We start from the raw sequence: 21,330 nt of genomic DNA, 5'->3' as shown, positions 1-21,330 counted from the left end.
GGAGGTATCACTTCCGGCCGCGGCCTAGGCGGTTGGGCGCCGTTGCTCGCGGAAAGGGGGGGTTAGGGCGCGCGCGCGCCTGCGTTCCAGGGCTTGTCGCGCTGGCGGTCGTCATGGCAGCGGCCGCGGGGCCCGGAGAGGGCAGCGCCACCGTGAGCGGCGAGGGCTGCGGCGGCGGCGGCGGCGCTGGAGGGGAAAGGGGGAGCCCCCCCGGCTCGGACCCACGACGCCTGGGGCCGGGGGGGCGAGAAGAAGAGGAGGCGCCGGGGCCGGGCGGCGTGGGGGTCCCGGGCGGCCAAAGCCACGCGCCCTCGTCGTCGTCGCCGCCGCCGCCCCCCCGGGAGGCCGAAGTCACCGTGGAGATCGGCGAGACGTACCTGTGTCGGCGCGGGGACGGCACCTGGCGTAAGAGCGTCTCCATGGAGATGGGGCACACCCCTCCTCCTCCCCCTCCACCGTTGGGGGGCCAACCGCCGACCTGGCCTCGTCGCCATGGCGACGTCTCTCCATCCCCACCCCGCGTATTAATTTGTAAACTGCCCTGAGCCTGGCGCCCCCAGACCCCTTCCCTGCAGGGTAGCGCCAGGCCCTAAAACATTCTGGGAGACCCTGGTTCGAATCCCGGCTCTGCTTGCTGGGTGACCTTGGACAAGTCGTACACTCTTGGCCTCACCTGCCTCTCAAGGTTGGTGTGAGCTAAATGTGGAGGAGAGGAGACTGGTGGGAGCCACCCCTTTGGAGAGAAAGACTGAGCACAGATGTCTTAAGGGTGCCTTACATAGGAAGGGTCAAAATTAAAGGTTTTGGGGTTTTTGTTTGTTTTGAAAACGTGGCAAGGATTCTGTGAGCACACTGCCAGTGTTTGCCTTTTGGGAGCAGGGGACTGAGGCTGAAAGATCACACATCTTAAAAAGGGTCCTTGTAAGCTTTACATCCAAAATCAGATTTAGTGCCTTTCTAGTTTGTGGCTCATTCTCATTGTTGGTATACTATTCCACCTTACAAAATGTGCACAAATGCTCGCTTGGCCTACAAGTCCTTCCTGTCTCTGCAGCTTGGCCGTGATGCTTCAAGATGTTCACTGGGATTATTTCCTTGTGCTTTCAATCAGATGGTACTCGGATGTCCCTTAACCAAGTTTCCTTAACATGAACTTTTATTTGCAGATTCTGCTGAAGTGATTCAGTCTCGGATTAACGAACAAGAAGCCAGGGAGGAATTTTACGTGCACTATGTTGGCTGTGAGTGCCTTTAGAGTTTTTTGTGGTTGCAGAGAGTGGGGGTAATTCCTTCTTAATCGAACCCTTCTACAACGTTACCAGCTATTGCTGTGCCACAAAATTACTCGTGGAGCAAGATTTCAGAGGGTTATGGAGACACAGATTATTTGTCATATAATCTTTGTCCTAAGGATTCCTTAAGTCTGACCCAACCCAAAGAAGGAATTAGAGAGTTAAATAAGGGACAAGTCTAATAATGGTGTCTGGCATACGAGATAAAGACTCTTGGGATGAATGATTAGAGGAAAGTAAGGTCTCCTGGTTAACAAAGGAGGCTGAGATGGGAGTGACACCCCCTCATTTTAAATTCTGCCTAAATAGCTTTTTGAGCTGAAGCCTGGACTTCTTTCTGCTGGTAATAGAGGTAGAGGGTACGCCCACTAATCCATTATCTGGTCACTGCAGTCAACCGGCGTCTGGACGAGTGGGTGGACAAGAACCGTTTGGCCCTCACGAAAACAGTCAAAGATGCTGTGCAGAAGAACACTGACCAGTACATGAACGAGCTGTCGGAACAGCCAGAGCGCAAGATCACCCGCAACCAGAAGCGGAAACATGACGAGATCAACCATGTCCAGAAGGTGATGGCAGTGAAGAATCGTTGGGGAGACAGGCTGGTGCTGTGTTACAGGGCATCTGTTCCAGGACTGGGGGGAATTGTGGGCGACAGGTTGCCCCTTCTGGAGCTACAAAATGTTGCAGATTGCATTGTGAGCCTCCTGGCTTCTCAGCCCACCCCTCTAGTGCCGCTTCCCAAGGTCTGGCCTCCTGTGGTGCTCTCTGCTGTCTTGCTGGTCAGAAGCCGAGAGGCATGCGTATAGAGAGCAGCCTGGCAGTGGCTACAGTGAGCAGGGCAGCCCCTTCTCGCCCTCTCACTGCTTGAGCCACCTTTCCTAAACTTTCCCCTCAGTGTCCAGTGGAGGTGTGGGAAGAGGAAGCAGATTCTTCTCACCCAGCCAGCCATCTCCAGTGCTGCTGCTCCCTGTCACTTTTTCCTTCACCACTGCAGCAGTGGTGTGTTTGAAGTTTTAACCCCCCCCCCCTTTCTGCAGTTCTTAAGATTTTCTGGTCAAACGCGGGGAGGTGTGGGGGGCTCAAGTTTGAAATAAAATCTCTGTTCTATTGATATGTGCCCAGTCCACGGATAAAAGTATCCACAGAAAGGGTCACATTTGCTTATTGTTGTGATATAATTGCTAGCCTTAGCATGGCACTAGTGAGGCAGGGGCTGCCAAGAAGGAAACTGCCCTTCTTGCCATCCACCATGTTCTTTCTCTCCCCCCCCCCCCCCAGACTTACGCCGAGATGGATCCCACCACAGCCGCTTTGGAGAAGGAGCACGAAGCAGTGAGTATTGATGAGCGCTTGGTCTGGTCTGCTGCCTGAACGAGGCTGGGAAGAGGTGCGACTGAGTCCCGGGATGCCTAAGCTGTCTCTGTTGCTTTCCCTCTCCAGATAACCAAGGTGAAATACGTGGACAAGATCCATATTGGGAACTATGAAATTGACGCGTGGTATTTCTCGCCTTTCCCAGAGGATTACGGGAAGCAGCCCAAGCTGTGGATCTGCGAGTACTGCCTCAAGTACATGAAGTTTGAGAAGACCTACCGCTATCACCTTGTACGCAAGGGGGAAGAGCAGCTGACAGGGGCACCTGGGGGTTGAAGAGAGTAGCAGGTGGGGTGGAAGGATGTCAGAAAAGATTTGGACAAAAGACTGTGTGAGGCTGATGCCTATCAACAGATCTGTCTAGTTTTCCCTTTTGGTGGGTAGACAGAGACTATGTTCCTTCAGTGTCCATAATTGTAGCATCTATTTTCTGTATGGGCTGCCAGGAAAAAATTAAATGTGACCTCAAGTGAGAGAAGTGTGGGCTATTGGCCAAACCATCCAGAAATGAAGAACTCAGTAAATGTAACTGTACTCAAAATGCTCCTACTAATGGTCAAGAGCAGTGGCTTCTAATCTGGAGAGCCGGGTTTGATTCCCTGCTCCTCCACACGCAGCCAGCCAGGGTGACCTTAGGCTTGTCACAGTTCTTCTACTGCTGTCCTTACAGGGTAGTCCTGTCAGAGCTCTCTCAGTCCCGCCTGTTTCACAGGATATCTTGTGAGGAGAGGAAGGGAAGATGATTGTAAGCTGCTGTGAGACTTCAGGCAGTGAAAAAGGGGGAATAAAAAACAACTCTTCTTCTTCTCAAAAGGGCCAGTGCCAGTGGAGGCAACCACCTGGCAAGGAGATCTACCGCAAGAACAACATCTCAGTGTACGAGGTGGATGGCAAAGACCACAAGGTGAGGGTTCCTTGCAGCTCCCCACTGAGTGTGGTGACCTCTCTCCTTGCAGGGTGCACCATCTGCTCTGCTGGAATGTCCTGACTGGCATTTCTGTCTCTCCCTCAGATTTACTGCCAGAACCTGTGTCTCTTGGCCAAACTCTTCCTGGACCACAAGACCCTCTATTTTGATGTGGAGCCCTTTGTATTCTACATTCTTACTGAGGTGGATCGGCAGGGGGCCCATATCGTTGGCTACTTCTCCAAGGTGCTGGTCTGACTCTGGATCTGGTGGGAGGGCCTGAATTCTAGCCTTTTTTGTGAAGGGCAGGCTGCTGGCTGTGTGCTGTACTGTGTTTACTTTAGGGAAAGAAATCTTGAATTCTGTACCATTAGTAGCTGAATGCCATGATTTTTTTTTTGGGGGGGGTTGCAAATTAAGAAGATATTGTCTGCATGTTTTTGGAGCATATCTCAGAAACCACAAGGACTATAAACCTACCTCTTTATTTAAAGATGAAATCTGTGGTTCTCTGTGTACCAAATGCTCAGGTGAGTGACAGATTCCCAGCCCCCTCATTTGATGCCCATTGGCTTTTGATTTTCTCTTCTAGGAGAAGGAGTCGCCAGATGGTAACAATGTGGCCTGCATCCTCACCTTGCCCCCATACCAGAGGAGAGGGTACGGGAAGTTCCTTATAGCTTTCAGTAAGTCTGTTTCCCTCTCAAGTGATGTGTGGTAGTCAGTGAAGACCCTGCAGAAGCCAGTTTGTCAGCCGCTTAACTTCTCTCTGCCCCCCAAAAAGCACAAGGAAAGTAACTTGTGTCCCATTTACCCTTCAGTTTAACTGTCCTTCAGCTCTGCTTTATGTTCATTAATAATAATAATATAATTTACAATCTCTACATTATCCATAAATGTGCACTAAATGTCGGCAGAACACCTGCCTTCTAGCATTTGTTGATGGACAAAGTGCTTTAGAGGCCGTTCCTCTGCGAGGCTGTCTTGAGGACGCGCCCCAGGAGCTCCTTGGTGAAGACTGTGCCTGTAGACCCTAGTCCTGGAGCATCCCCACAGCCTCCTCCCCATGCACCTGACTATCTTCTGAGCTGCAGCCCCTTCTTTGTCCTTGACTCTAAGCCTCTTGCTCCGTAGGCTACGAGCTCTCCAAGCTGGAAAGCACCGTGGGTTCCCCAGAGAAGCCTCTCTCAGACCTAGGCAAGCTGAGCTATCGGAGCTACTGGTCATGGGTGCTGCTGGAGATCCTCAGGGATTTCCGGGGCACTCTTTCCATCAAAGACCTCAGGTGAGGAAAACAGGGGGTTCCTGTACAGCACCACGAAGATTAACGTCCCTCTGTGGGAGTGGAAAGCCAGTCGCAGCTCACTTAGGGCGACCCCTCGTGCGGTTTTCCAGGCAAGAGACAAACAGAGGTGGTTGGCCATTGCCTACCTCTAGGTAGTGGCCCTGGGTTTTCGTGCTGGTCTCCCACCCAGGTACTAACCAGGCCTGATCCTGCTTCTGGTGAGTCTGGGCTTGCCTGGCCCATCCAGATCAGGAACAGCACTCTCTAGTGGCACATTAATGGGCATGCAAAAGGGGGGCTGAGCATCTATCAGTGGCCTTCCCGGCTAAATTCTACATTCTGCTGGGCCGGTTGGTCACAGCTCATGCTAATGGCACCTTGCCTGCTTCTCCCTCCGGCACAGTCAGATGACGAGCATCACGCAAAACGACATCATCAGTACGCTGCAGTCGCTGAACATGGTCAAGTACTGGAAGGGACAGCACGTGATCTGTGTCACCCCCAAGCTGGTTGAAGAGCACCTCAAAAGCGCCCAATATAAGAAGCCTCCCATCACAGGTACCGGGGCAAAGGGGGGGGGGGATGTTGGGGGGTGAGAAGCTGCGAGGTAGCTTGACTTGGGCAGCAAATTACTCTTGACCCGAAGTCAGCAGTCAACGAATTGACTGACTCTGCCCCTTTGGGTTGCTAGGTCACAAGGCTACAGTGAGTAGATAAGCCCCAGTAGGTAGAATCCCTCTTTCACTCTGCATTCCAGGTCCATTAATAATGTGGCTTCTTCACCCCCTGGCCAACATTTCTCAGTCCTTATTTGCCTGTTTCCTTCTTGCCAGGTTAACTTCCATTCTGCATCCGCTCTGCTTCTGCCTTTGTTCCACTGCAGCACTCCTACTTTCCTCCTGCTCTTGCTTTCCAAGCAACCGCCTGCTTTTGTCCTGCTTAATTTAGCCACCCTGTGTCTGGCCCAGGCTCGTTAGAACTTCCTCCTCTGCCCCACAGTGCTGTGATGTTTCTTTCAGAGTCTGCCCTCTCTGTCTCTGATTAGCTCAAGTCTCTGCCCACCCCCGTCCCTTTATTTGAAGCTTCACCTTCACTTCGGGTTCCTCCATCCATCAACATTGGACCTTCCTTCAGACTCTTTCCAGGTCTTTTCCTGCCCCACTGTGACATTTAACCCCAGCCAGACTCACAACTTTCTCTTCCCCTCAGGTTCTTGATCTAAGCTACTAAACATACAGGCCCCGACACCTGCTCAGTCATTTGATTGTCAGAACCTTTAGGGCTGCAAGAAGAGGAGGTAGTCAGAGGGGTGGAGCTTGATTCTCTCTCACACACACACACACCTCCCTCCACTTGTATCCTTTGCACCTGAATCTTAGGAGCAAAATCAGCAGTGCAAAGGAAGACAGATCTTCGTTTGCCTTGTTAATTCCTAACACAAACTTTAGTTCGTTCCTCCTTCCCTCCCCTCTCTACCTGTTCCCATGGCTGAGTCCTATTAGCTGCCTTTGCTTTGTTTTCTCGTCACGGAGTGTGCCTGAGCCCCACTGAGCGTAAACACGGAACTGCTTTGTGAGAGGCCAAGGAGCCAAAGCCTCCTTGGGGCTGTTTCAAGTTTCGGCCTGTGCTGAAAGAAGCATTGTGTCCGGGTCCCCCTCCCCCCTCCTCCAGGACCGTGTCTGCCTGCAGCACCTGTGCAACAGGAGCCCCAGAGCATTTGCCTGCTTCCCACTCCGAACAGTTTCCTTACAGAAACTTCTCTGGCAGGAACTGAAACGAAGCCACTGGGAGGAAATGGGGGGGGGGGGCAGGGGCAAAAGATCCGCCCACAGAAATGTGCATTCCTGATCACTGGCTTCTCTTTTGAAATGCAAATGCCTGGAGCGTGCTTCAAACCAGGAGCTCGGCCCTGACACAAGGGCAGAAAGCTTCTTGCCAGCAGTCCCACTGAAACAGACCTGGTTTCCCACTCCCTTTTGACATTGTCCTCTTTCCTCCTCCAGTGGATTCCCTCTGCCTGAGATGGGCCCCTCCCAAACACAAACAAGCCAAGATTTCCAAGAAGTGAGGGAGCAAGGAAAGAAGAATGGAAGACGCTCCCCCTCTGTTCCCATCCATCCACCTTTCATTTTAAGAGATGGTCGAAGGGCAGACATTTTTGTGTTGGACTTGCGTTGATTGGGATGGACTGCAGGGGAGGGGGGGCGTGCTGCCTTCCTGTCCCTCCTCTCCCACCTGGGGTTACAAACCCGCTCCTCAGCTTGTGCACCCTGTCCTCGTCCCCCGGAAAGTTATGGTTGGCATTCACCCTGAGAAGCAGCAGGGAAAAGGAACACTGTCCTTTTGTTCTATCACTCCTTTTCGGCCTGGAAGCGCAGCCAGTTTCCGAGCTGCTCCTGCACAAGCCTCTATCACTGCCTCCATGTACAGCAGGCACGTTCTGGAGGGCAAAAGCATAAGTGGGGAGGACCCTGAGAAGCCCTGTGCGGAAAGCAGGCGGGTCACAACACCAGTGCATAAGGACCTTGTAAGAGCTTGCAGGTTTCCCCAATCCATCATTTTCAGAGCGCTGAAATGGCTGCTGGCTTTTTCTGCTCTGAGCATGGCAAGCTGTCACACTCCCCTCCCTTCCAGCTGATGGGCGCTAAAAGGTAACAGTTCTGGCTCCCGGGTTCTTCCCTATGTCATCTGCCTACAGTCTGTGTGGAAAAAGAGGACGGGAGCAGTTACCACGGAGAGGCCCTTGCTCCTGAGTTCCCAGTCGAGCCAGCAGGAGCCAGACGTGGGAGGGACTACAGCTCCCCCGCCCTTCAGTCGCTGCCAAAACTGCGTTTGAGGCGCTGTCTGGAATAGCAGGTTTCTAAGCAACTTGGGCGCTGCCTTCCCTTTTGACTGAGAGTGTCCACACTGAATGGAAGAAACCTTTGGTTGAGGAAGGGAAGTTTGGGGGTGAGACGTTGAAGGCAAGTGCTACAAGGAAAGTTTTTTTTTTTAACAGCAGCAGCCTTAGGTGTAACCTGCCATGGTTCTCTCTCTGCCCTGCCCTCTCCATTGGAGGTGCTCCTTGAAGGCAGAGTCCTGCAAGGCCCTGGGCCTCTGTCAGTGGAAGCAGGAGAGGATCTTCCCACAGCGGCCTCCTTGCACACCTGGTACCTGCTGGCAGGGCTGAAGCCAGCACCCGGCACAGGAGGGGAAAACAGCCACCTGGTAGTTTGGCGCTAGTACCTAGGTTCACGCTCCATGTACACAAGTGTGTTTTCTGTTACCTTGAGAAATATTTTAATTAAAAAAAATGGACTGAAGCACGGCGTATGGTTGGTGTGTGCTGCAGAACGGTGGCATCTTTACTACTGCAGGGATGGGGTAGAGGACCCTGAATGCTGGAGAGGGCCAGAAGGGGGGGGGGGACAAGATCAGGGGATGGCCTCAGCCTCTGCGATTTCCGGTTGGCCCTCCAGCACTACTGGTTGGCCGCTCTGCGACCAGACTAGACGGGCCACTGATCTGATCCAGAAGGGCTCTTCTGTTCTTGGAGCCTAGGGTGGGATTCGGGGCCCACGGAGGCTGACCCAGAATGATCTTTCCTTGTCCTGCCCTTACACTCCACGGCCCCATAGAGAATCGGTTTCAGCCCCACATGATGTTAGGTCCATTTACAGGCCATTCACAGAGCTCAGAAGCATTTGTTCCTGGATTCAGCCATGCCAGCGAGCACCACCAGGTCGCCCTTAAGTAACACCGCCTCCTCTGTGCCACAACTACCATTACGTTTATTAAAAACCCTTCATCACGAGAGTAGCATCGAAAGCTCTTTCCCATTTGATCAAGAAAGAGACATTCCAATACCTGGATTTCGCTTAAGCGATAAAAATGTGCAAATACAAGATTGTTTCAAAAGGTATGTTCCTGGGGAAGGAGAGCTGCGGATTTCCACTGAACAGGGTGCTGCCACCTTTTGCCTGTTTGTCCACGTACATCTTGCCAGCCTGCGTGTGCCAGGAGAGCCTTACCCAGCCCCCTTTCCCATCCGAGTTGCGCTGCATCATAAGGCCCGCTGATGTCGCTGCTTTGGAGCAGTTTGTTCAGAAGGAGTAGCATCGTGCGTTGTGCTGACGACATGGTTCTCCAGGGCTCTGCCCCATCCGTATGTGCCTCCCAAGAAGCCTAATCCCCAATGGGGAGGGGGGGGACTTATTGGTCCGCACCAAAGCATACGTAGAAGTCACACACTCCAGCTCCAAGCACCCATATGGGTCAGTAGGAAGATGAGGCTTGTTACTGTCACACGAAGGGCCTTGTCCGGGAGCGAAGGTTTTACAGTCTGCTTCTCCGTCTCCACTTTCAGTCCCTGGGCTGGCAGGAGGCCTGGGCAAAATGGCAGCTGCTTAGCCATCCCCGAAGACATACCACGAAGCCACGCAAGCCAGCAAAATCCAAGAGGGCAAGAGAACACCGGGGGCCGTCGAACACACTCCCTCCTCAGAGACCGGCTCTTCTTCCACGGTCACGGCCACGCCGACCACTTCTGGGACATTGCTCTCTATCCAGTCCATATAGGAGGAGACTTTAGTGTAAACACCAGGGTGGTTGGGCTCCCCGCACGAATCCCCCCAGCTCACCACCCCAGCCAGCAGCCAGGCATTGTTTACACGACAAGACAAGGGTCCCCCGGAGTCACCCTAGAAGAGGGGGCACAGGGAGGGGGGTGGTTTAGATTTAGACATTTGGCTGGCCCGCAAGAGGCTAGGGCGAGGTGGGTTAAGGAAGTCTGATCTCACCGGCCAGGAAGGGTGGGGAAAAGTACACAGAATACAGGCAGAACTGTCCATCACAAGCTATGCGGGTTGTTGGATTTCCGTGAGAAACCAGCTGGCAGGAAATTGGCAAGACTGGCTAACCAGCAGATTCAGAGATAAGGGACGGGACAGCAAGTGGGAACTGGCACGAGGAGGAGATGGGACTGAATTTCCTTGGTGGCCGAGGCCACGGAGCAGAAGCCATCTTAGCCCTAAACCGTCACCACATGACCACCTCCAAAGCAGGGGCTGGCGACAAGCAACGAAAGCGAGACATCATTCACGTTGACCTCTGCCTACGCTGGACCGTGGCTATCAGCCCCGACCCACGTCAGATGTCAGACTGAGCATCTAACTCAACACTGTCACCTGCGTTCAGGAGGCAAAGCGAAATTCTGGGATGCGGCTGACTGAAATAGCATGACCATCCTACGGAGAACGGGGTGGGAGGGGCAGAGAAGGAGAGACCCTCTTCCCTGTACAATCATCTGGCGGTGGGTTTACTGACCGGCTCTGACGTGCAATTTACAGGAGGGAGCAGAGGCACAGGAGGACCAGGAGGGGCAGGGTGGTGGGGCAGGCCCAGGAGGCGGCGCCGTTCCCAGAAGGCGGCTTAGGGGTGATGGGACGGGACCAGCCTGGATGAGGCTGCATCTCGTCGTAACGGCCCGGCCGGCCGGCTGTATCGTTGGAGCACATGCCCTCCTCGGACACGGGCTCCATATCGACAGTCACTTGGCTGAACTCGATCTCTTGAACATTCTCCTTAATCCACGTTGTGTACTTCGAGGTGCTGATATAGACACCGGGCCTGTTGGGCTCCCCGCATGCATCTCCCCAGCTTACAACCCCGGCCAGCAGCCAGGAACTGCCTACGCGGCAGGACAGGGGCCCTCCAGAGTCGCCCTAGAAAAACAGCAGGAATTAGGAAGGGAAGGTACATGTTGCGAGGAGGGGCTTGGGCTTCAGAGATGGGGAGGGGGAAGCCGGAGAGGCCGGGGGACCACGCTTAACACTAGAGAGGCCACCACTGCCAGTCAAGGAGACCAGGGTCCTGGGCTTGCCATCCCAACATCGTTCCATCTGGATTAGTGTTCCTTCCTGTCCCGGTCCAGTTGGGAAGCTGCTCTGTAGCCCTGACTTTTAAAAGCCCGCAACTTCATGCGTGGGGTCAGCTTCGGCCCCAAACCATTGCTAGCCAGGGTCAGAGGTGCGGGTTTTGCGACAGAGTTGGAATCGCCTAAGCGTTTCAGCAGCACAGTGGGATTAACCCACAGAAAGGGGCTCCCTGGCCACTGCTGTAACTTCTCATAGACCCCCGTCATTTGAGCTGCCAAGGGAGTCCCCCGGTGTGTATCTCATAAGTGAAAAGGGGGGGGGATCTGAATCCAGATGTTGACAAGATCGCATTTTTCCCCCAGTTCTGTGTGCCTTGCCAAGTCATTTTGGTGGCTGAGAAAAACACACACTCCAAAGTGCTCCTGTGATGTTGCTGGTGATGGTGGTGAAGGAAAGTATGGTCCCATTGCACGTGGTTTATAGTGACTCCATAGGGTGGGGGAGGCCCAGCTGTGGTTCTCCAGATGTGCTGGCAGGGCCTCATGGGACTTGTCATCCATGGCCATCTGGAGAGCCACAAATTGGCCAGCCCTGCCATAGAGTTTTCAAGGCAGGAGAAGTTCAGAGGTTGTTAGCTAGATCCTGCCCCTGTATCCAGGACCCTGATGGTCTCCCATCCAGATGCTGACCAGGACTGACCCTGCTTCACTTCCAAGATCTGACAAGAGCAGGCCAGCCAGGCCAGAGCAAGCTCATTTCCAAAGGGCACTGATCTACCGGGAAGCCCAAACGTTACTGAAATGAACAAGGGGTCCACATTTCACAAACCCCGCAGCTCTTGAGATTCACTCCCCCCTCCTCCTCCTGGGCACGCCCGCCTCCCCTCCACACAGCCTCACCTGGCAGGCATCCTTCTTGCCTTCAGCATGGCCGGCGCACATCATGTCATTGTGGATGATGTGGGGGTCCTCGGGGTCAGGGTTCAGGCTGTACAGGCAGCGACAGGTGTCAGTTCCTATAATAGGCACTTCCAGCTGCTGCAGGGTCATGGGTGCAGGGAGGCTGGCTGAACGGAAGAGGAGAATACAGACTGAATGGCTGGGGGGTGAGTGGGAAAGGCGAGGGGGGAGCTTTCCAGGAGCGCCGCGATGCGCCGACCTTACCCAGAAGTGAGAAAGAGCACATGAGAAATGTCAGGAGCAAAATTCTGGCTTTTGGGCAAACTCTAGGGTCCAAAGCCGGGGGGAGCCCACCATCACAGAATCCCCCCAACATGTGTCCACCTCCCCCAGTTGCCCGTCTCTGTGCCTTGCAAACATTTCACCACCCGTGCTCCCAGCTTCCCACTGGTGATGGGGAAGCAAGCGCCAGGGGCACCGCTCCCAGGAGCTGTGCCAGCCAGCGCTGCTGAGAAAAGAGGCCGAACGTGATGCAGGTGGCTATGAGCGCAGGAAGGGAGGGGGTGACCCGGGGAAGGATCCCGCATCAGGTGGGAACACACAAAGGGGGAGGGGTTGGAAACAGGGCAGAGCAGAGTGGCCTGGGGGTGGGCAGAAGGGCAGTGCTGGCCCAGGGCTTCCAAAAACCCAGAGCTCGGGCTGAAAGATGACAGTCCCTGCATGAACGGTTCCCTACTTACTTGACGTGAGGACGTTGCCCCAGCCGGTGACGGTGCACTTCATGCCGGCAGGGAAGTGGACCGAGGAGGCGGGCAGGCAGATGGGCCGGATGGTGCGGCTGTAGGCGACCGGCTGCTTGAGCTTCACCAGGGCGATGTCTCCTTTGGACCCTTCGTCCTCGGTGTAATCAGGGTGCTTGATGACTTTCTCCACCTGCCTCACCTCAAGGCCCGCCGTGGGGTTTCTGAGCTGGAAGGCCCCCAGGATCACGTCGTAAATGTCGATCTCGTACACTCTGCAGGAAGAAGAGAGACCGGCGCACTGAAGGACGTCTCTTAGGAGCCAAAGGGACAGGTCCCTGGGAAGCTGAAAGGCATCCCAACGGGCCAAGCCGTCCGATCTCGTATCCTGTCTTCTGCAGCAACTGTCCCTCTCTTGGAAATGCAGTAATAGGCCCTCAATGGTAGCATCTGGCCCCCAGGAACATACCTGAGCCGTGGCTGCCTCTGGACACGGAAACTACATGTATGCATCCTAGCCAAGGACATCCTGCATGACTTTCTCAGCAGATTGGGCTAGGAGGAGGGGTGAATTCTAGGAATTAACTGTGAGTTACGCAAAGGTTTGCTTTCTTTGGCCATTCGGTTTCGCCGAGATCTAGTACAGCAGCCGTTCACCCTTTTAGGAGCTCTTTTCAGGTCCCAGGCTGGCTGCTTGCACAATGAGCTAGGCTAAAAAAGGCCTAAGCTAAGAGTGAACTGTATTCAAGGCCTTATATATACGCAAGACAGAATTCTGGAACTTGCAACCGAAGAGAAACGTGTGCCGTCATTGTTTACCTTGAATGCATTAATTCAAGCACGCAAAGAGGGAATTGATTGCATGAGGGGCACTCACCTGGGAAAGCAATGGGCAGCCGTGATTAACCACTGGGGGGCAATGAGGGTGCCTCCGCAGACGTGGTGCTTATTGTGGATGCTAAGGCCGACCTGCCAGGGCCACTGTCCGTTCTGGGCATCCATCCCGCCCACGATGCGTCCGAGGGCAGGCACTCCACATAATGCTGCAGGATAAGAGGGAGACGGTCTATAAAGAGCCTTGCACAGTGAGGGGAAATATTGTGTACATCACAATAAGGAACTGCCACATTTGTGTGCGTGCATGCACATCACCCCTTGAGCACCCGGGAGTCCTAGCCCACTGCTTTTATTGCTTTGTTATCATTCGGTAATCTGCCTTGGTTTGGTGAAGCCCAGGGGTGTCCAAACTGTGCCCCCCCTGGATGTCCCTGGCCTACAATTCACATGAGCCCTTGCCAGCAAGGGCTCATGGGAATTGTAGGCCATGGACATCCGGGGGGGGGGGGGGCACAGTTTGGACACTCCTGGTATAGCCCAACCTCTTCAGCTCTTGCCGCCCGGCACTTGGATTAGACATCACCGAGGAAAGTTTTTGCAAAACCTCCGCTTCTCACTTCGACTTGGAAGCCCCTGGCTGGGTTTGCCATAAGTCAGTTGTGACACAACCACACATATGCACATAAGGATGCCAGCCTCCAGGTGGGACCTGAAGACCCCCTGGAATTTTAGCTCATCTCCAGGTAACAGAAATCAGTTCCCCTGGAGAAAAGGGCTGCTTTGGACAGGGGGAACCCAGAGCATTAGATTCCACGGCGGTCCCTCCCTGCTTGGCATCCTGCCCATTCCTGGCTCCACCCCCAAAGTCTCCAGGTATTTTCCAGCCCAGAGCTGGCAACCCTTGATTCACATATAATCTGACTTGAGTCTCCAGTGGTAGATGAATGAAGCAATCCATGAATAAGCCAGATTTATCCCAGAAGAGACAGGAAGGGCTTTCAACAGATGTTTTTGTGTGAGACATTCAGAGGTTTCTTACCGTTCTGAGCGCTGGTCTTTTCTACGACTGCAGGGGATGGAGACGGCAGGGAAAAAGAGGGGAAAAAGGACTGTTAGAAGTGCATATCAAACATCTTGGTGCTCATGCTGTATTCATACTGAAGACATTGAAAAGAATAATAAAATCCTAACGCAGATCTGACAGCAGCCATGAGGGGAAAGAGAAAGGCAGAGCCAGTGTAGTGCTGTGTTTAAAGAGTGGCTCTAATCTGGGGAACCAGGCTGGATTCCCCACTCCTCCATATGAAGCCAGCTGGGTGACCTTGGGCTACTAGTCACATTTCTTAGAGCTGTTAGCATAGAACAGTTCTCTCAGAGCTCTCTCAACTCCATCTTCCTCACAGGGTGGCTGTTGTGGGGAGAGGAAGGGGAAAGGGTTTTTAACCCGCTTTGAGACTCCTTCGGGCAGTGAAAAGCAGGGTATGATTTATTTTTTATTAGATTTTTAGCCCGCCATTCTCCGGAGACTCATGGCAGGTTAAAAAAACAGCTCTTCTTCTTTTTCTAAGAGCTCCTCGGCCTTTCAACAGGGTTTACCTGGAAGCGATGGGAACCTGCTTGCTGACAACATCTTGGTAAAAAACAAACAAAAATTAACAATGCACCATTTGCCAGCTAAGCTAAGGGGTTTTGCCAGCAGATGCAGACAGGGGCTCACGGGAATTGTAGCCCATGGACATCTGGAGAGCCACAGTTTGCCCACCCCTGTATCTAGTCCAACACTAGACCATACTGAAAAAACTCAAGACCTGCCTGGCAAGACCCAAGACATAGAGAAGGTGCCTCTCCACCCAGAGGACCTTTGCCAGTTGACCCAAGCAGGCAGAAACTCAACCAGGGCAGCTTCCCCTCGCCACTGCTCCTGCACGGCACCCCCATGAAACAGCACCTGCGTGAACCTTGCACACAACTGCTAAAAGCCCAGGATTTTGCAAGAATACCACCAAGTGACACCCCTCTCCCAGAGCAGACGTCATCCATCCTCTGGGGAGAAGGATTTTGCCTGGACACTTTTCTTCTTGGAAATGACGTCACAGCAAAGGCGTGAAGAGAAAGCGCCGTCTTTCCCTGCTCTCTTCCTTCAGCTGCACTTTCTGACCCGGGAGCGCTGCAGGGCGGATGCAAATTTACTTCTGCTCCGGTTTTCCCTCCGTGGAGCAGCTTCCCAGGAACTCCAGTGTTGCTCCCCGTGTCAAGAGCAACTTTATGAGCCAGCCAAGTTCCACGGATGCTTGGCAGATGAGCCACTCCTTCTGGGTTGCATCTAGGCACAGATTCACCAGGGAACACGACCTGAATTACCAGCCGGGAAGGAGGAGAGGCCACGCAAGGCTCAGAGTTTCGTGCCTGCGGGCCCCAAATGACTCAAGGCAAAGGCCAGGACGGGCATAGACCCTCTAAGAGGCCTGCCTTGAACCCTCAAGAACGTGACAGGCTCAGGTTTCAAGGGCTCTGCTCTTTGGAAGGGACTCTGTTCCAGTTATCTCCTGATTCTGGTTACAAAGGCCAAAACCATCACATCTCAAACGAGGTCTGCCTTTTGTTCTTTTTTAAAGGAAAAAATAGACACAGGCTTAAGGATTCTTGGTTCTTACTTAGGTTTGCCAACCACAGGTTGGGAAATTCATGGAGATTGGGTGGGGGGGGGGAATGGCCGGGATTTGGGGAGGGGATGCCGTGGGGTCCACCCTCAAGAGCAGTAGCTGAAGAATCTGAAGAATGTGAAGAGGTTTGCTTGTTCAAAAAAGCTTACACCCAGGACAGCCTTAAAGAGGCCCCTGGATTCAGACTTTGTCCTGTTGCTTCAAACCAACACAGCTGTCCGCGGGAGTAACAAGCAGTGCGATGTCAGGCAGAAGGTATATAGAAAGCTACAGCAATCCTCAAAGTTATTTACCCAGGCAATTAAGCTGGGCATTGAGAAAACTGGTGAACTGGCTCTAACAAACTATTCCCCCAGGGGCTAGAAACTCCCACTGAAATTCTAGCTTGGCTGTGAAGCCTTAAGCGACCTGTCTCCAATGTAGCCTACCCTGCCAGGTTGTTTTCAGGCTACACGATTACAAGAGTTCAAGCAAGCCCCATGCTTATCCTTGCAGGGAGGATTACTGTGACCAGTTTATTTGGTTTGGGCATTGGGCAGAAGGAGACATTTAGAAGAAGAAGAAGAGTTGGTTCTTATATGCCACTTTTCCCTACCCGAAGGAGGCTCAAAGCGGCTTACATTCACCTTCCCTTTCCTCTCCCCACAACAGACACCCTGTGGGGTGGGTGAGGCTGAGAGAGCCCTGATATCACTGCCCGGTCAGAACAGTTTTATCAGTGCTGTGGCGAGCCCAAGGTCACCCAGCTGGTTGCATGTGGGGGAGTGCAGAATCGAACCCGGCATGCCAGATTAGAAGTCCACACTCCTAACCACTACACCAAACTGGCTTTATACCCCACCACCCTGTTCTCCAGATCCCCTTCCACCGCACACCTGCATTCAGGGCACACAGTAAACTATGGTTACTTCAACAAACACTGGCACAGCAAACCAGGCACAGGTGGACAGTTCCTTTTCTCCTTTCTGCCTCCCGGAAAGGAGGGATTTGCACCCTCTGTCGCTTTCTCTGGCTCCAGGCAGCCACAGTTAGTCGTTTGACAAACCACGGTTTGTTAATTCAGGCAAACCTCGGTTAGTACAAACCATCATTAAACGAGCCGCAAATGCTGGTTTGGTACCAAGCAACAAACGCAGCTTGTTCCATTGCCTGCATTTGGGCATTTCATCCAATTACGAATGTAGACCCCACACACCGGGCTAGAAGATACCCCCCGCTCCTCTTTGGAGGACCCTGACAGATAAAACAACCATTGGAGGCGCATCTTTGAGGGTACGTCCATCCATGGAGCGGTGGATACAAGCGGGGGGAGAGTGAACCCCTCACCACACTCACCAAGGGGCTATGATGTCACAACAGAAAGCCAACTCCTACTTCTCAAGAAACACTGGTTGCTGTATTGGCTTGGCCATTAGTGCGTTGTCACAATGAGCAAGCAAATGCGATGTTTAAAAATAGAGCCAGGGCCAACTGGTTGGGTGAGCTGTTCCTGACGTCCAACCCGGCCCCACCCGGGAGGACAAAATGTCACAAAAGGAAAGGTGCGTGACCCATCCTTAACCTCTCACATCACCCAGCCTCCTGGGCTAGCAGCGCCTGTCCTGGAACAGCGGCAGAGGTGCCAACCTTCAGGTGGGGTCTGGAGATCTCCTGGAATCGCTGCTGGTCTCCAGGTTTGGGAGATCAGTTCCCCTGGAGAAAAACGGCTGCTTTGGAGGGGGGACTCCATATCCAACCCTTGTCAGGCACCGACCCCAAGCCGCTACAAGCTTCCCACCCTGGAGCTGGCAACCCTAAACAACAGGGGCCCGTACATTACAAATTTGAGCCAAAGCAACCATCAGAGATGTTCTGCTCAGTTCATCCTGAGGGCAGATAGGGGCCAGGTCCTCCTCTAGCTTGAGTCCTGAGGCCCGTCATCCATCCATCCCCTACCGGTCCAGCAATACCTTTGCCAGACTTCAAATTTTAACCCGGTTAGCGCTGGTCTGGCCCCATGGTTTCCCAGGAAGACCAGAAGAGTCTGCAAGAAATCCAGCTAGATACATTGGCCTTGCTGCTTATTTCTTGACAGAAGCTCTGTGTTTTCAAAGCTGCAATGGCAGCCAGAATTTCAACAGATGCAGCACTGCCCATGGGGTAAAACCCCAAGCAATTGTTTGTATCAAAACCTACAGTTAAAAGGTCCACCAGAAAGACAGAAGCTCTACTCAAGTTCTATTCAGGCCCAGTTAAGCTTGCAAGGATTTCCAATGTTGCTCATGAATCTAATTTGTTTCTTTGTTTAAAAAGCCATAGGACTCCAGATTGGCTGCAATTCCTCTGACAGGAGAAAGGCGCTCTGCACATGCTCAGAAGTACTTTGGACTTTGCAATCAATCTCCGAGGCTGAGCCCTGTCACAGCAAATAGGTTCAAAAGTTACACTACGATGAGCTTAAACTTCAGATTAAACCCTGGGGAAGGCTGACACCTTCCTGGATTCTCATGCGGGATGTCTCCTGGTTTAGGAAATCGTCGTCAAATCAATTGAACGATGTTTTAACGGCTTTAAGAAGTTGATTCCATTTGTACAGAAGTGCTCCAGAGAAAAGAAGCATCCTTTGTCTTCACAGCAGGCGCTGCCTGAGAATGAACAACTCCATCCCTCCTCACACAGGAAGGAGAATTTCTCTAACCAGGGAATGTGGCATCAAGGCTTTTTACAACGGCTTGTATATTAAAAACGTCGGAAACATTTAATCAGGATCTCTGTGCAATCAAAACATCCTACAATGTTTACCCCTGCCGCCATCTGCTCAGCCCCAGCTCCCTCCTCCCAGCCACAACACAGAGCTTATTTCTGGCCTACCTTAAAGGAGTGTTGTAAGAACGACAAGATGATAATATAGGCCGAGCATTTTGAAGGGCTAAATAGAGGCCTCTTATTATATTCAATTAGCTGACTACTCGGCTAAACGTCACCATCCTAGCCTGTTCTTTGACAAACTTTAGGCTTACACTAGGGATGCCAGCCTCCAGGTGGGACCTGGAGAATCCCCCAGAATTATACCTCATCCCCCAGACTACAGGGATCAGTTCGCCTGTAGAACCTGGGTGCTTTGGAAGAGCGGACTCCATAGCATTGCACGCCACGGAGGTCTCTGCCCTCCCTCAGCTCTGTCTCCAAACCTGGAGGGAAGACTTGGAACCTCTAGCTTAAACACATCCACATTAATCAAGGATTCGCTCACACTGTACTAACCCTGGCACACACATGCACACGCACCCCAAAAAGCAGCCAAGTACGTAGGTCAACACTGCCTGCTTCTTCCCCTCTCTCAAGGCTGAACAAGACGTTTCAGGTTGTCCAAAGAAAGATAACTGGAGTTCCACAAGCTGATTTTCTTGTTTGTTAAAAAAAAGGGGGGGGGGAGGGGGGAGCAGCTCTAGGAGGGTATCCAGGGGGCAGCGGAAAGAAAAGTAAGGTCTCTCCTCCTTTGAAGGCCCAGGGCTTGGTTCAGAATGTCCCATACTTCTTTCTTTTGAAATGCCAATTCGGGGCCAGGGAGGAGCAGAGCTGTTTTGGTTTCTTCTATTCAAAAACCCTCCACTCGTTTTCCTGTTGCTCTCTGCCCCCCCTGCTGTGCTATTTCCCCTGGGGGTGCTGGCTTTGCAAGTTTTGTCCCCACAAGGCGAAAAGGAGCTTTGAAGGTGGCCAATGCCGGGGGGGGGGGGGGGGGGGGAAATGGTGCATAACTCTAAACCCTTCCAACCTGTGGCTCCAGTCCAAAATCTGAATCTCAAAACAGCGGGATAATCGGAGCACCTTTGACGCTCTCTTGCTACTAGAGGAAAATACCTGCGAACAAGGACAGCCTGTATCTGTCACCCAATCAGTCAGTGTAACTGGAATTATGGGGCAGGGCTTCCAGGTATGAGGAGAGGGGGTGGGGTGGGAGACACTGATGATTTGTACGCAGATAAGAGCCCTGCCCATTTTTTTGTTTGAAAAATAAATCCCTTCCTTCTAAGCCTGTGACATTTTCTTCCTCTGGCAGGGCACCCTTGCCTTTAAAATGTGCGCGGCAGGCTCAGACTCAAGAAGGGCGGCCTTTTAACAGGGCGATTGCTTTCTCTGTTGGACACCTGCCTGTGTTGTATCACACGCACACGAACGCCTTCCGAAAGAAAAGACGGCAAGCGAACTTCCTTCCAAGCCCCAAGTTAGGCGGAGAGACGGGAGAGAAAAAGAGACAGAGAGATTCACACACCCCACCCCTTTCTATCTAACTTTTCCCAACACTCAAAGGACCTTTGTCCCCCAGAAGGGTGGCACCCACCCTCCCCTAGCCGCGGACTCAGCGCTGATTCCAGGAATAAGAGCAGAAGGCCAACCTACTTGGCTTAAATTTAAACGGTGCCCTTCATCAATTTTGAAAAGCAACCAAACTTCAATCCAAGAACGCCGGGGGGGGGGGGGTGTACAAATAGCACTGAAGCCACCCCACACATTCAGAAGAATTTCTTTAAGAGGTGCCGTGAGCCCTAAATTCCAGCGGCCAACGAAGCAGGCATCCATAAGTCATTATCGAGCGTGGCGTTTGGTTTTTAATTGGCTGTCATCCGGCAAGGCATATTCCAGGTTCAAAATTTAGCCCCAGAGCCTGTTTCCACTATCGAGGCTCGATCTCGGCTCGCCGTAAAGCAAGAAAAGAATAATAAGCTTTCGTGCGTGTGCAGACGTGCCTCTGAGCAGATGCAGAGCTCTTCTTCTTCTTCCTTGTAGAACAATCGCACTCCGACCAGACTTCACAGGTCTCCTCTTTAGCAATGGGATTTCCAAGAAAAGAAACCAGATCTTCAGGGCTGATGCAGGTTCCAGCCCTTCTAGGCAAGCGCTGGCAGAACCCTGGGGAACCACGGCCTTAATCCTACAGATGCCCCATAGCGCAGGGGCCGAGAGGTCTGTGCCCACCGGCTTTGGGGCTCTCTCAGGGCCTCTTGTTCGGATCACCAGGGGTCACTTCTTGACTCTCCCCCCCCTTCCAAACCTGGCCCCTTGACCCAATCCCCAACCTCCCAAATATCCCCCCCCCATATCCCGAAAGCCCAGCTGCTTCCCCCCCCCCGACTCTCTTCCAAAACTCCAGGTGGAGAAAAGCCCGCAGGAGCTCCAGGGGAGGAGAAGCAGCGCCAAGGCGGAGAGGGAAGGGAGGGCGACAGGTGGGCAGCCCAGGGCTCACCTGTCCGCCCAAAGAGCCTCCCTCGCCCGCTACTCACCAGAGGCCAGGCAGAGTCCCGCCAGCAGCAGCAGCAGCCGCCGGCCCGCCATGTCCAAGTCCGGGAGGCCGTCGAGAGCAGCAGGACGAGCGGAGACAGGTGGACGACTGAGGCAAGGAGCCGCGGGCCCGGCCTGCCTTTCTGGGCTTGATGGACAAGCCGTCGGACCTGTTGGGGCCGGGCCGGGCTGGCCGCCAGAGCCAGTCACTCCCGC

The 21,330-nt window shown here is 53.2% G+C and overlaps 2 protein-coding genes across 4 annotated transcripts; one reads left to right on the top strand and one right to left on the bottom strand.

The window, feature by feature from the left end:
• The first annotated feature begins 113 nt into the window (after window positions 1-113).
• On the top strand, window positions 114-8,163 carry KAT8 (lysine acetyltransferase 8). Its single transcript, XM_077314604.1, has 11 exons — window positions 114-405; window positions 1,167-1,241; window positions 1,686-1,861; window positions 2,574-2,627; window positions 2,736-2,900; window positions 3,484-3,573; window positions 3,682-3,822; window positions 4,169-4,262; window positions 4,711-4,861; window positions 5,265-5,419; window positions 6,865-8,163. The coding sequence occupies exons 1-11, from the start codon at window positions 114-116 to the stop codon at window positions 6,927-6,929; spliced, it is 1,458 nt and encodes a 485-aa protein (XP_077170719.1). The 3' UTR covers window positions 6,930-8,163.
• Window positions 8,164-9,311: 1,148 nt separating this feature from the next.
• On the bottom strand, window positions 9,312-21,322 carry LOC143826077 (prostasin-like). Of its 3 annotated transcripts, XM_077314666.1 has the most exons (7): window positions 21,117-21,322; window positions 14,232-14,258; window positions 13,233-13,398; window positions 12,356-12,630; window positions 11,616-11,782; window positions 10,166-10,563; window positions 9,394-9,540 (listed from the first exon to the last, which is right to left on the bottom strand). In XM_077314666.1, the coding sequence occupies exons 1-6, from the start codon at window positions 21,166-21,168 to the stop codon at window positions 10,183-10,185; spliced, it is 1,068 nt and encodes a 355-aa protein (XP_077170781.1). In that variant the 5' UTR covers window positions 21,169-21,322; the 3' UTR covers window positions 9,394-9,540; window positions 10,166-10,182. The 3 variants fall into 3 exon arrangements, with proteins under 3 accessions (XP_077170780.1, XP_077170782.1, XP_077170781.1); XM_077314665.1 differs by having other exon boundaries at window positions 9,312-10,563; window positions 21,117-21,320; XM_077314667.1 differs by lacking the exon at window positions 21,117-21,322 and adding an exon at window positions 15,196-15,247 and having other exon boundaries at window positions 9,312-10,563.
• Between the last annotated feature and the right edge of the window lie 8 nt (window positions 21,323-21,330).

This window comes from Paroedura picta, chromosome 16, assembly GCF_049243985.1.
Source record: "Paroedura picta isolate Pp20150507F chromosome 16, Ppicta_v3.0, whole genome shotgun sequence".
Taxonomy (NCBI): Eukaryota; Metazoa; Chordata; class Lepidosauria; order Squamata; family Gekkonidae; genus Paroedura; species Paroedura picta.
The sequence above is the reverse complement of the archived record's forward strand: the minus strand, read 5'-3'. Positions and strand labels throughout refer to the sequence as shown.